This window comes from Benincasa hispida, chromosome 3 (assembly GCF_027475165.1).
Source record: "Benincasa hispida cultivar pf3 chromosome 3, pf3_genome.v1.1, whole genome shotgun sequence".
In the NCBI taxonomy this organism is placed as follows: Eukaryota; Viridiplantae; Streptophyta; class Magnoliopsida; order Cucurbitales; family Cucurbitaceae; genus Benincasa; species Benincasa hispida.
Window position 1 is genome coordinate 53,341,039 of NC_143480.1, and position 14,260 is coordinate 53,355,298.

Genomic DNA, 14,260 nt, shown 5'->3' on the forward strand with positions numbered 1-14,260 from the left:
TTTTCATTCTTGGTTTACGAACATTTATAGAAGAAATGCCTCCCTAATATGTTCAAAATCATGTTTCTAATCAATACTATCATTTTCCTACATAACATTTTGCAATCAAGACTACGCAAATAACCATGCAAGGAAATAAAAAACTTGGGAACTTAATAAATTCCCTCTGAAACACATCAAATGGGTAAATGTTATGAAAACAATGCAAGGAGATCAAGTTTGCTTCTCTACTGAAAAACCATTGGCAGTTTTGTTCTTGCCATTTCATGAAGTTTTAAAGGGTCCTATCATTACAGATCAATGAGTTTCCATTCAAACAATTCAACAGCTGAAACAAAATGAAGATTCTAACTTTTTCACGTTTATTCCTTTTTCATTTGATGTTTAAGCTAAAATGGTTACAATGCACAAAAAAGAGGTCAATAGAATCCAAAGGTGTATGTGAGTGTTGTACTTTCCCCATCACACTTGTGTCATTCCTTATGTTGATGCGTAAAAATTTCTCAAATCTTTACAAGGGTTAAAAAAAGAAGGAACAAAAAAAAAAAAAGAAAGAAAGAAAAAAAGAAAAAAAGCCCCCTATTATATACTTTAATTCAATCTCTCCTTTCTCTTTCAAACTGTGTAGGTTCTTTTTACCTCAGCACCCTAATATCATATGATACAGTATCAGAGAATTCTGCGTTTAGTTCCATCCTCCTCCCATTCCAACAAAAAAACAAAACATAAACCCTATGACTCGAGATCCCTCCACTTTGGACACGAAATTTTGCATCCTTTTGGCATATCATTTGCTGGGGCATTGCATCTTCTCCCATCTTCGTATCACACCCAACTTCAAACTCTGTGATCCAACTCTCGTGATGCACATCAGTCTGAGGACGAACTGAAAGAAAATTTGTATCATATGACGACCTTCCTAATGCGTCTTCAGCTTTCAGAATGGACATCTATCCTCAAAGTATAATTAACTAAAAGAATTCATCTATGTCCAAGGACAAATGCATCACTTGGCACGTCTAACCTTCAAAGTTACAATCACGCATGTGTACCACAAGGAAGCCATCTGCAAATGAGTTTTTGCTCACAAAGACGGTAAAGAGTAGACACGTGTTAATTGGAATCTCGATCTCGCTTTGAGCCCATTTGTTCACGACCTTTTCGTTTTCTCAGCACCTCGGCTTCTCGGGCTATCTGAATATCTGAGGGCCAAAATCTTTGATTCACAACTTTGAAAAGATAGCGTGGAAGCAATGCTACAACTATTATGAGCAATATAGTCAACCAATAGGTTGGGGACTTAGCCAGATGAAAGATCGTCCTGCAAAACAACAACAAAAAGGTTAAATCATGCATGTAAATACACTAAGAGGCATTTGGAACCTCAACTTGCCTTAGGTGGGGAGTGGGTTATTATAGCAATTTAATGTTTGGACCTCCCATTATAATAGTTGAACTTCTAATTTTCATAATCTATGCTTAGTTACAATAAAACTATTTGAAAACCTTCATTTTCGGTGGTGTTTACTATTCTGTAACCATCACTCTTCTCATTTGTAATCTAAACTAAAATAGTCTGTACCGTAACCTAGATTAAAATAGTTTGCACTCCAAATACGTACTATTATAACTCATAGACTACTATAACCCACATATTATAATAACTACTAACTATAATAACCAATTCAACGTCCCAAACAACCCCTAGATAAACTCCTAACATTTGCAGCATAAATAAGATGAGACAATCAAGTTTTGATATAAGATACCAACCAGTAGTTAGGAAAAACAGGTATCGAATCCAATACCACCATGCAGGCATATGTTATGACTATGGACCCCCAGACTGCAGCATGTGTAATATATACCCAACGTTGAACATCCATCGCCAGGTGCACGTTCACAAGGATAACAACTGCTATTGTCCATAAACTTCCCAAGCTCCATATATCAATGGTACTCTCCTTGTAAATGTATAATGGGACATAGAAGAGAACAAGACTCTGCCACAGGGTATCAATCATTGTGAACCAAAAGAGACGCAAATTGTATGCCTCCTGTCTATGGCCAGCACCATAGAGCTTAGGATATTGGAGTAGGGTTTTGTCACTCAAGTCTTTGTCCAGAATACCAACAAAAATAGTAGGGATAGAAGTATAAATAACAGAGTAAAACACACTACTCCAATCAGTCAAAGCTGAAGTTGTTGAGAATGCCGTGCATAGAATGTACCTAAGAAATACAAAATGAAAGGGCACATTAATAATGCAAATTTCATCAAGAGATGACACGTTTCATAGCCGTGATTCTGTTCCCTTTTCATGTTCCGGATTTGGAGAGAAGGGAGGCCATAAAATGACCTCCCTTTTTAAAAAAGATCACCATCATAAAGGTCAGTGCCATATTGTCAAGATGTAATTTATTCATAAACCAGCATATAAAATCATAAAATGATTCCTTTTATAGCACAAATTACACTTTCCATTTTGAAGTATTTCTCTCTAAGTTCATCAGATGACATATAGTATTCAAGGCGACCTTGAAAGCAGTTCGATGTTGATGGTTTGGAATTCATGTATATCGGCCATATGATGCAAAAAGACACTTATCATACCAGAAGAGCATCAAGACGAAAACAGCATTGCGGTAGAAGTTGTAAAGAACCATGTAGCCTACACGTTGATAGTTCCAGTGTCCATGCACTAGAAGTAATCTTTTCAAAAAGCGAAATTGTCCCATGGCAAAATCAGATGCCATTACTGCTTGACGCCCTTCCTGTCCACATATACCAACACCTACATCGGCCATCTGAATCATTGAGACATCATTGGCCCCTAAAAGAATTGCCATTGGACAGCAAACGAGTACAGCACAGAAAGCATTTGTCAGTTATACTCAACAAACAGAGGTTGTGATATTTAGGAAGTCCGAGAAGAAATCTTACCATCTCCAATTGCCAATGTCATATCATCAGTTCTACTCTTGATCAAATCAACAATTCCAGCTTTCTGCAGAGGAGCGACACGACAGCATAGCACAACATCGCATGAAGTTGCAAGGTCAAAAAGCTGCAATAAAATACAAATCATTTCAACAATCATTAACAAGCTATGAAATAATACAATGATACTACTGATACAGCAACGTAAAGGTTCTCAAAGGTAACAACAAGATTCTTGCCTCTGACTCCAATTCCTTCTCCAAAATATACACCAAGCTGTTTCCGTCAATTATTAGAGCTAGTGGTTTATCAGTCACGTCTTCTTTCTCTTCATTAAAATCTGACATACTAGATGTCTTTGGTAAATTATGACATTCATTCTCACAATTCTTCAGCTTCGGTCTTTGACTTCCACACTGTGTTGATTTAATATTATATTTTGCCATAGCATCAGCTAAAAGTTGCCTGCAATCATTCTCGGAATTTCCATTGATAATTACTGACTGCATATCAGAAGTCAGCAGTTTGCAGGAGAGACCAATTGATATGGCTGTCTCCTGCTTATCTCCAGTCAGAATCCAAACCTTTATGCCTGCCTGCCGAAGAGATTCAATGGCTTCAGGTACACCATCTTGAAGCTTGTCCTCAATAGCAGTTGCACCCAAAAGCTTTAGATCACATTCTATAAGGGATGCTGTCTGACGTAGTTTTACTGCTCTTTCAGTCAGTGAAGTACTAGCATCCTCATATCTGCTTTGCCACAGCTCAAATTCAGAATCTTTCAGATCTCTGGCACCAACTACAAGTGTTCGCAAACCTTCCATTGAATATTCACACAAATGGCTCTGAGTAGTATGCTTGATAAATTCTTCCCTATCAGAGTCAGTGCCTACAATACTCAACATCGAAGTATCGGCACCTTTTACCAGTACCTTTATAGTGTTGTTGGGGAATCTGATGACAACAGACATTCTTTTGCGAACACTATCAAATTCATGTAAACCCAAAACGTCTAACCTAGAATTCACAAAAAAGGAGGACAAGATGTAATGTTGTATGGAGCAAACTATCATAAAAATTGTTCAAACACAACATAACAGGGTAGGAATAAAAAATAATTAGACAAGCTTAGATTAAAATTAGAAAGCAAGGGATTATCTACCTTAAATTCTCACCATTGACATCAATAACAATATGCCCAGACGTGCGCTCAAAAAGGGTATATCCATAAGCGGAGGCTGCAGCAACTAGTGCTTGCTCATCAGGGGATTCCCCCTGATAATCAATAGTATCAAAATCCTCCTCGTGCAATTCACCATTTGCATAATTAGATTTGTCATCCATGTGAATAGGAATTACAGTATTGCATGCAGCCAATGTAAGAAAAAATTCATGTGCAGCAATCTTTTCATCTCCTTTTAGGTCCTTGTGCAATAATTTGATAAGTTCGGTATCAACAGCAACTTCAGATTTAAGTTTCCACCTCCTCCTCCCTAAAGTTGCTGTTGCAAAAAGATCACACTAGATGAAGGAAAAAGAAAGAAAACACATGATACAATCCCAAAATTTCATCTGCCAGAAGGTTTTGATTACTCGAGGTACAACATCACACGACATGAGCTGGCCATCTAATGGAGGTCATACTGACACCAAAAACTAGAACTAATTTTATTGTCATCTGAAGTGCAAGTCAAACCTAATTCTATTAGTTTCGGAAGTTATGTGCCAACCACCACCTTCTGAACTCTGAAGATCATAGATGAATATACCATACACCTCAACAGGAAAAAAATTATGATAGTAGTTTGTAAAATTGAGAACTGAGACCACCGACAAGCCAGAAATGGCCTGTCGATACAAATCTTTTAATGTTTATACCATATATGAAGAAATACCCAACGGCATTTGTTCGATTAAGAGACTAACTTTGAAAAATGTAACATCTCCCAGGGAGGAAATGTAAGCTCAATAACAAACATCCAAATAGATATTTCCTTCAGGAAAAAAAAAAGTTAAAAATTGAGCAATAAAAGATAGAGAACAATCAGAGTAGAGAAATTTAGTACACTTAGCATGTGTACATTTAGAATGTTGTGCAAAAAAGAAATAAGAAAAACAATCTAATTAGGAGCAACAACAATAATACTTGATACATTTATCAACCACCAAGCTAAAAGAAATGCAAGGAAGTCAAGAAACACAAACCAATGGCAACTGCATTCACAGCTTAGCTTACAGGAGTAAACTTTATGAGCTCACCCAAACATGGATAACAAAATATGATGATGGTAGCAGTGAAATCAATTTCCGTACCTGGGATGGAATACAACATTGATGGATATGCCTCAGACAAGTTGTTCCCGTAATTCTTCCCGTGCACACTAGCTCTTTTAAACTCCATTTTATTTTCAGTAAGTGTTCCTGTTTTATCTGAAAATACGTAGCGAACTTGACCAAGATCCTCATTGATATTCAATGATCGGCACTGGAACCTTGAGGAAGAGATTCTGCAGTACATGTGCTTATCTTCAATCATGAAATATGACTGGCCCAGTCTCACCATCTCCATTGTAATATAAAGGGATATCGGTATCATAATCTGAAACACTATAATAGAACTCAAAAAGGAGAAAAATGTCTCCATGGGTATTCCATAAAACCTGTACCTCTTACCATCATCTGCTCCATTTGTGAAATACCTTTTCCTATAATATGGCAAGGTATCAAGCCGTTCCTTGTGCCGAACGAGCCATAAGCCCATTCCAAGCGCCACAACTAGACACATGATAAAGAGGAAAATTGACAACCACAATGTTTCCCTGTTCATGTAACCCTCCAGTTTACTTCGCTTGGCAGGAGACATGGCACTGTTTAGCATGGCTTTTGTCTCTTGTCCAGCATAGACAACCACCCCAATAATCCATTCTGTGTTCTTCAGCTGACAACCACGCAAGACTATGTTTGACTGGCTCAGGGGAAATTTATGGCCATTGAACTCCATATTGGCAGTGAACTCATAAATGTTCCTATTAGGTTGTTCACATCGAATAAGACCAGAATATGAACACCCCTCAGCTACTGCAGATGCTGTTTCCTGCCTAGCATACCTTGTCTTCAAGTTTGACTCACCATCTAAATTCATCGTTTGGATGTAAGCAAGGCCACTGGGATCGCTTGACCCCAATAAAACCATGTCACAGGGAATGACCTCATCAGCACAAATCTTTACAACTTCACCTGCTCGTATTTTTTTCCACACTTTAAATCGGAATTCATCAGATTGAAACACCAGAGCCTGTCTATTGTTCTCATTACGATCAGATCTGTGTCTACGCCAATCTTCGTAGCCATCTTTAATAGCTGTAACACAGAGCACAAACAGAAGGGGGAAAAGAGATACTGTTCTCCCAAAGACTGCCAAAGGTGGAAGCTGGTTAAGAGCTGCAATAGCAAGAAAATAGAGGTAGGCTACGCGGTGGAACTGAATAAAGAGGTTCTTTGGCAAGAAGGTAATCAATGTGTACTTGCTGGTGGTTATCTCATTTCCTGTGAACTCATACTTGTCGTTGGTTTTCCTTGGATCATTGATGTATATCAACCTTGGATTATCGTCATGCTGTAAATTATCATCAAACTGCATACTCTTATGACGACTTCTTTGCGCCTTATGCAACTTCTCCTGGACCCTAGTAAGTTCAAAGCTTGCAGTGTTATCATCAATATTATGCAACTCCATTACACCCCACGAGACCAGGCGTCTTCTATCCTGGGTGGGGTAGGCAAAAGGAAACTGCTGAGGAAACAAAGAGCCAACAGTATAAAATTGCCTCTTCCTAGAAAGCGAAGAGGACCGTCTGAGGCAATTCTCACTACTCCAACCGTTATCTCCAAAAGGGCTGGCACAGTTTTCCTTCACATCAACAATGTCACTCTGAGCATCATCGTAACCGGAAGAGGTGAAGGAAGCACTGCGACATAAACAACCAACGGAACCACGATTTCGGGATGGGGATCTGTATTCAATACCTGATGGAGATTCTGATGAAGCCAGCAAGGGCTGACCAGATGTCATAAATTAGCTTCTGACCACATTAGGGAGTCACACATGCAAATCAAACGAAGCCCCAGTACACATTAAACCTTTCATCCCAACTCCATCCAAGCAAAACACAAAGAACCAAAAGAATTTGATCTCCATCTCACCAAGAATCCGCATCCCATCATCCTCCTAAACCCATATTCTTGTTCTACCCAACAATCAATTCCAACGTCCACGCCTCAGCGACTAAAGGTCATCATGATTCAAATAAAATCAAATAAATATTTTTTAAAAAAATCCTTAAAAGTTGGACGAAAAATCCCTCTGCCTGGAAGTGAAGAAGACAGTGAAATATAAGGGAAGATGGAAGGGCTTAGCAATGACGACACATTCAAACTCCTGCCTTTCCCTCGGACACCGTTTCCAATTAACAAGAGAAGTGGCAAACTTACACGCAAGAAAAATCAGATCAGAGACCGGCCCTTCAAGTTTCCAACAGAGCCCCACAGAAATCTGATCAAAGAGGAATCAATGATGCACAAACAGCTCGATTCGACAAAGTATTGACAACGCCCTCTCGTGGATCCGAAACAGCAACACCACCTTAACGATTCCCCAAGCACGCAATGCCAAAAACTAGATATCAAATGAGACAAACGCGAATTAATAACCAACCCTAGACCTGAAAAACAAAACCCCCCCCCAAGAATTTTCTTCCCCTTCATTTTTTACTTTAAAAAACTCCCAAATCGAATCAGACCCGGATAAGCAATCATCACAAAAAACACAAAAAGAAAAGGAATATGCAAATAATGGGTAGAATTAAAGAGAAAGAAAGAAGAAAGGTACCTGTAAGAAGCGTATGAAAGAGAAGGGTTATCGTCTCGGAATTGATGAAAGAAAGTAGAGGAACAGAGAGATCAGAGGCCCCTTCAATGCACTGAATACGAAATCATAGAGCAAAATGGGAGAGAAGTGAGAGAAACAAGAAGGGGGGAAGGGCAGATCGGAGGATCTCCCACCTGAAATGGGTTATCACCGGAGAGAAATCGTGGGGCGGGAAGATCAAAAACACCCAAAAGAAAAGGAATAAATTAAGACACCGGGGAAGGGGAAGAATGGGAAGAATGGAAAGAGGGATAAGAATAGAAAAGGGAAAGGGAAAAAGAAAGAAAGAGAGATTGAAAGAGGAATGAATTGGAGAGATAGAGAAACAGAGAGAGAGATGCTAAGACCGAGGAAATCGCAGACAGACAGAGAGAGAGAATCGGAAAACCACCAATTCGAAAAGGAAGCTATGCAATTGGAAATGGGTTTGTGTTTGATTGAATATGGTGCTGTGGTTTGGTTTCCATGGATCGATCCGATGCCTGGCTGGTTCACTGAATAAGGCACCGTCTCCTTCTTCACCCTTCTTTTTTGTGTTTGTTACGCTCTAAAACTTATCATCTTCCTTTCTCTCTTTTCTCTACCTCTTTCTCTTCCATAAGTTTCATGGTCTCAAAGTATTTTTGTCCCTCAATTCTCGAAATAATATATAAATCTTTCTAACTTTAATAAATAATAATTTAGTACAAATTTATAACCCTCTCGCCTCTATTATAAAAAATCTATTTAAAATTAAGAAAACGTTTGATTCATCCACGTGAGTTAAGTTGAGTTGGTTATTTTTACCAACTCAATACAACTCTCCCTCCGTACAATATCTTTGATAGCTCCACCCGTCGACCACTCCTGGCAACTACCACTGCCATATTTTGGTGACTAACTTTGTACTCCTACAACCACCTCCGATGACAACTTCAACGAACACCACATTTGATAATCAACTCGTTGACAACCATCTATGAAGACCAATATTGATATTCACCTCAAGCGACCAACTCCGACAAAGACCAACTCTAACGATCAACTTCAATGACGACCATTTATGGCGGCCAACTTTGATAAGTACCTTAGGTGACCAACTCCAAACATCAACTTCGTCGTTATTCTCCAACGACTAACACTAACAACTAACACAACCGATTATATACTAAAAGAAAAGGGGAAAAAACTCGGCTAGCGAATGTGTTTTTAAATACAAATTTGAAATTATTAGTTTATTAGTTTTTAGCATTTAATAGTCATCTCCTAACAATCGAGTCATCCTTATAGACATACTTTTCATATACATCCAAAAGACCAATTGCTTCTCAACACTTTCACCACAATTTAGAAAGAGATATTGTTTACTCTAATTGGAGGACTAATTAGTTTGACTATCTTAAGGAACAATATTTTTTTTGTATGCATGAAATTGACTCATTGTTGTGTAGGTCATGTTTATATTTTCTTTTATGAACATGTAAATAAACCTCTAATGACAACTCTGTTTTTTTGTGCATGTTCAATTCATACGTTCCATGATCATTAAAGTTTGTAGAAGGGTTGTTTTTGTTGTTGTAAGATTGTTGATTATATAAATAATAGTATTATATATACATTAAATGTAATAGTTATATGTAGAAAATTGTTAAATATATTCAATTATTGAGTTCACATCAAATGAGTGTTAAAAATTTGGGAAAGCATGTGTAGTTGAATGGTGGAACTAAAAGTTAAGTAAAAATACAAAACATAACAATAACAATAACAATAGTAGTAGTACTAATAATAATAATAATAACAAAAAAAAAAACTCATAAAAATACATGTTTTTTTAGGTTACAAAAAACTGTACTAATATCTATAACTCAACTTAACTCAAATCTACAATTCAAACACAGACTTCCTATACCAACACAACTCAACCCTGCACCTCAAACATAGACAATTATTGTCAACTCAACTCGACTTTACACCTCAAACATTAATAATTTATTAACAATGCATGCAATTAAAACCAACTTAACTCTACCAATCAAAACACACCCTTAGTGTCAACTTTTATCATATATCATGGGTTGTTTTGGACAAAGAGGTAATAATGTAAAATAGTGGAAGAAGTAACATGGCTCTAAGCTAACAGGGAAAGCCCAAAACAAAGAAAGGTTGGGGAAAGAGAAATCGGCCTATGCCACAGGCCTCGACCTTAAAAGAATGCCCCAAAATAGATATACGGGAGATTTAGCCCAAAAGAGAGGAATCTGATAAAAATATAACCAATAAACTAAGGAGATGTTTGGATTGAGGGAATTAAGATGAGAATAAGGGTAGGAATGGGAAAGAAATACACATCCTCTTGTTTGATACAAGTTTTGAAGTTTTAGGCATAAGATTAAGCTATTCCTATGCATTTCTTAGATGATACCCATCCAGAAGTGTAGGTTTTCTTGATGCTCATTATCTCTCCTTTTTTAATACATGAATTTCTTCTTTTATTTTGTATTATTAAAATTAATTAATATGTGAATATTAAATTTATAATTTAGAAAATTCTATTAAATATTAAATTATAATATTTGAATTTAACTACTCTAGATCAATTAATTAATGATATAATAAACCGTAAAGAACCAATGCATTAATACTATTAATTATAATTAATGTCGGGTTGTATGTCCTAAAACTCACAGTTTGTAATGTTAAACATATTCTATAATCAATAAAGATGTCATTGACGTTTATTCAATAAAATTATTGTTGAATATATGAATTGCACTTGTAAAAACTAATCCAATAAACTAAAGATCCATGACTATTATATGAATACATGAACTTTATTTAGAGACATAAGAGTGGATCAAGTTCAGTAAATAGTCAAAATGGTCTATAGGAATAAAGTTAAGTACCTTATTCTAGTAATACTATCGGATACGGCCCACTCTGTAATTGTTACAATTTGTTATAAAGTGCTATAAACGAAAGTGATTCTGATTCGTTCATGTATTGCCATGAGGAGCAGGGGCGTCCTATGCAATGAGTTTGTATAAGATCAGACAAAGAATTAAGTCACTCTTACTTTATAAAATTGTTTGTTGTTTAAGACTGACTATTTCAAAAATAGTTAACTTGACCTTAATCTTGAGCTAACTATGAACTTCTGTTTATTCGGGATTATCCTTAGATTTGCATAGGTGAGGGTTGGCTCAACTACACCAATTCAATAAGCCTTTCATTTATGGGGTAAGACCAGGTAAATAACTAGGGGATATAGGGTGCAAGATGGAACTCACTCTTACCCACTTTTAGGGATAGTAGAGAGGTTGTTCCCTTAAGTGTTGACTCTGGGTAGAACAAGGGGTCCCACCTTCTCATTGAACCGAAAATGACCCGATTTAGTGATTGAATCAAAAATCAATTGTTCATTAGAGAATCAGTGGGACTTAAGGAGCAAGATGTAATCTCGAGGCTAAAACAGCTTTTGACCCGGTCATTATTACAAACAACCTGTGAAGGGTTAACTTACTAATCATGGTTATATCGAGTGAACGTAATATATCTATAGTGAGGGGAATGCAACCACTGGGCTTTAGTGGAGTGACTTGATAGTTATCGAATGGTGGTTAATTAGGTTAAATAGTTAATTGCGGATCATTGGAGCCCATGATTTGTAGGTCCATGAGGTCTCCCTATTAGCTCATATCAGACTAAACCTTAGAACAGTATGACGAATGAATATGAAGTGTTTAAATTTGATTTTTGGAGCATAATGGTAAATATATACGATATATTTAACTTAATGTTTAATTGTGAATTAAACATAAATAGAGAGAAAATAGGAGATATTTAAATAAGATGTTAAAATAAATAGGTTCAATCATAAATTTAGTCCCTATATTTTGATAAAAATTTAAAAATTATTTATGAAGATTTTACCATATTATAAGACTTATTTACAAAGTTTTATCGAGTCATAATGACTAAATTTCAATTTAGGACTAAATTCCAACTATCTCTAAATTGTACGGATCAAATTTGTTATTTAACCTAAAAAATACGTTGATGTAAGAATTGGAAAAAAATGAAGCCAAGAAAAATAGGATAATCGACCTAGAATAACATGATAAGATAGCAAGTGACGTTCTTGCTACTCCTAATGACTATATGGTCTTATGTTCTCATTTTCGTCAACGAAGGATTTATGTAGTTCAACACATTTGACTTTATGGACAAGACTTAGTATGAAGTTTTGTTTTTTTTTTTTCCTAAGTCCTATTATAATATCATGATTATGTTTAATTAGGGATGAGCAAAGCAATGAATACGACCAATTACAAATACACAACTTTTTATTTTCTCTAATTTATGTTATTGAGAAAAATCCATTTATACACTTAAACTTGTCAAATTTTATTATGAACTTTCAGTTCATCAAATTAGACGCTAGACTTTTAGCGTTACAACTTTTACTCACTATTCAATTTTTGCTAATTTACCTACAATGAAAAAGTTGGAGGGTTCTTAATCGGTGATTTAAGATGGTATTAGAGCAGGTGGTTCAGGAAGGTCCTGTGTTTCAAGCTATTGTAATGTTGTTTCTCTTCCCAATTAATTTTGATTTTCACTTGTTGGGTCTTTTTTGTATTTCAAGTACACAAGTAAGGAAGAAAGTTATATGATATAATTAAATTTACCTTCACTCATAAGTTTAAGTTTTTTGGTCGATAACCTGAAATTTTGATTCAACTTCAAAGGTAGAAATTGTTTTTCTTTCCTAAAATGTTTTTTTCTTGTGAAATTATTTTACAATCTCGAACTACAAAAAATTGACCAATAAAACAAATGATTACATTAGGTGAGATATTTTGAACCTCGTTCAATTTCAGTTTATGTATTTTTAAATATTTAAATTTAGTTTTTACATTAAATCATAAATCAGTCTTCACAGTTAGTTTATCAACATTAAAAAATTAAAAAAAAATCTATATTAATCTTCCTTCTCTAAATTTTTTTAACATATTCATTTCCCTTTTTTATTAAATTTTTTTGTTGTTATTTTACAAAAGTTTGAATAAAGTTAATTTCGAATTAACGGTAAAGAATAATACCGAAATCATTTTAAGTATATATTTAATTAAATTAAAACATAAAACTAAAATAAAATGAGATCTAAAGCACTGGAATCAAAATAATATTTTAATGAATTATATATTTAAATAAACCGAATATATAAGTTGTCAAGCATCCTATAATTAAAATAAACATAACTCAATTGACATAGTGTCCGGATTATCAATTTTGATATTAGAGGAATAATTTTCGCTCCAAATATTATTAAAAAAAATATTAAATCGTATGTTTGCTTTAATTAAAACCTTAATCAAATAGGTTTCCTCAATATAAACATGTGGTGTTTTTGGGCTTCCCCCTTTTCAAAACAACCAACTTTATTTATGGTATTTACTTTAGTGAATTTCACTATATATATTGAATTTATATTTAATCTTCTCAATTAATTTAATTTGCAAATGCCTTTCTTAAGATAAATATACTTAGTAGCTAAGGAACTTTTTGTGCTATCATTGTCATAATTTCATATCAAATAACATTAATGCTTTGACTCTCTACATTTATTATTGCTTTTCTCTAAAAAGATCTAATAAAATAAAATAAAATCAAATCCCCATGACATTACGCAATACATAATATGGGCTAACTTACTTTTTGGATTTTAAAGTAATAATTTAACTCATTAATTTGTCCTAACAAAATATTGAACTCAATAAATTGATAAAGGTTTTTTTTTTTTTTTTTTTTTAAGTGTTCAATGTTTGTGGAGTGGGATGAGACGTTAGACCTTGAGAAAGAGAGTATATGTCAATTACCATTGAACTATGTTCATTTTGAATTAATTTAATAAAAATTGTGATCATCTTTAGACTTGTGTTTGAATCATGGTTCTAAATAGAAGGGTTTAAAAAAGAGTTAACCAGATAAATAGCAAAATTTAAGGTTTCATTTGGAAAAATGATAAAATATTTTTTTAAATTGTGAAAATGAAAAAATCGAATTAAATAATAAAAATAATAATGTGAAATTGTCAAAACTACCCTCACTTAAAATAAAAGACCCAACATTCAGATATTGAAGCTAGAGAGTTTCTAAACCGTTCAACAAACAACAAATACACTATAACTAAAATAATTATCCCAGTAAATGATGTAGTCTGCCAAACATCAAATCTACACCTACCTGATATGATTGTTACCAAACCAAGGCGTGAATTCAAAATACAAAAAAAAAAAAAAAAAAAAAAAAAAAAAAAACCCTAAAACACAAAGAATTATAATCCCACAATAAAAGAAATTAGGGATCTTCAACTTTTCTCAACCGACATCAAGACACATCAGAAGCAT

The 14,260-nt window shown here is 34.8% G+C and overlaps 1 protein-coding gene across 2 annotated transcripts; it reads right to left on the bottom strand.

The window, feature by feature from the left end:
- Positions 1-423: 423 nt before the first annotated feature.
- Positions 424-8,489, bottom strand: LOC120073993 (phospholipid-transporting ATPase 1-like). 2 transcript variants are annotated; one of them, XR_005480858.1, is made up of 9 exons: positions 7,830-8,489; positions 5,255-7,616; positions 4,104-4,443; positions 3,181-3,958; positions 2,945-3,068; positions 2,615-2,834; positions 1,774-2,232; positions 1,025-1,321; positions 424-886 (listed from the first exon to the last, which is right to left on the bottom strand). XR_005480858.1 is itself a non-coding variant. In XM_039026946.1 (8 exons), exons 2-8 carry the CDS (start codon positions 7,011-7,013, stop codon positions 1,114-1,116), a joined length of 3,888 nt encoding a protein of 1,295 aa, XP_038882874.1. In that variant the 5' UTR covers positions 7,014-7,616; positions 7,830-8,489; the 3' UTR covers positions 424-1,113. The 2 variants fall into 2 exon arrangements, 1 of the variants encoding a protein (XP_038882874.1); XM_039026946.1 differs by having other exon boundaries at positions 424-1,321.
- Between the last annotated feature and the right edge of the window lie 5,771 nt (positions 8,490-14,260).

Excerpts from the sequence above, each read along its gene's own strand:
- LOC120073993 (XM_039026946.1), bottom strand. The coding sequence starts at position 7,013 with ATGACATCTGGTCAGCCCTTGCTGGCTTCATCAGAATCTCCATCAGGT. Across the intron at positions 4,444-5,254 it reads AATGTTGTATTCCATCCCAG|CAACTTTAGGGAGGAGGAGG; the intron begins GTACGGAAATTG and ends TTTTTGCAACAG. Across the intron at positions 3,959-4,103 it reads GTCAATGGTGAGAATTTAAG|GTTAGACGTTTTGGGTTTAC; the intron begins GTAGATAATCCC and ends TGTGAATTCTAG.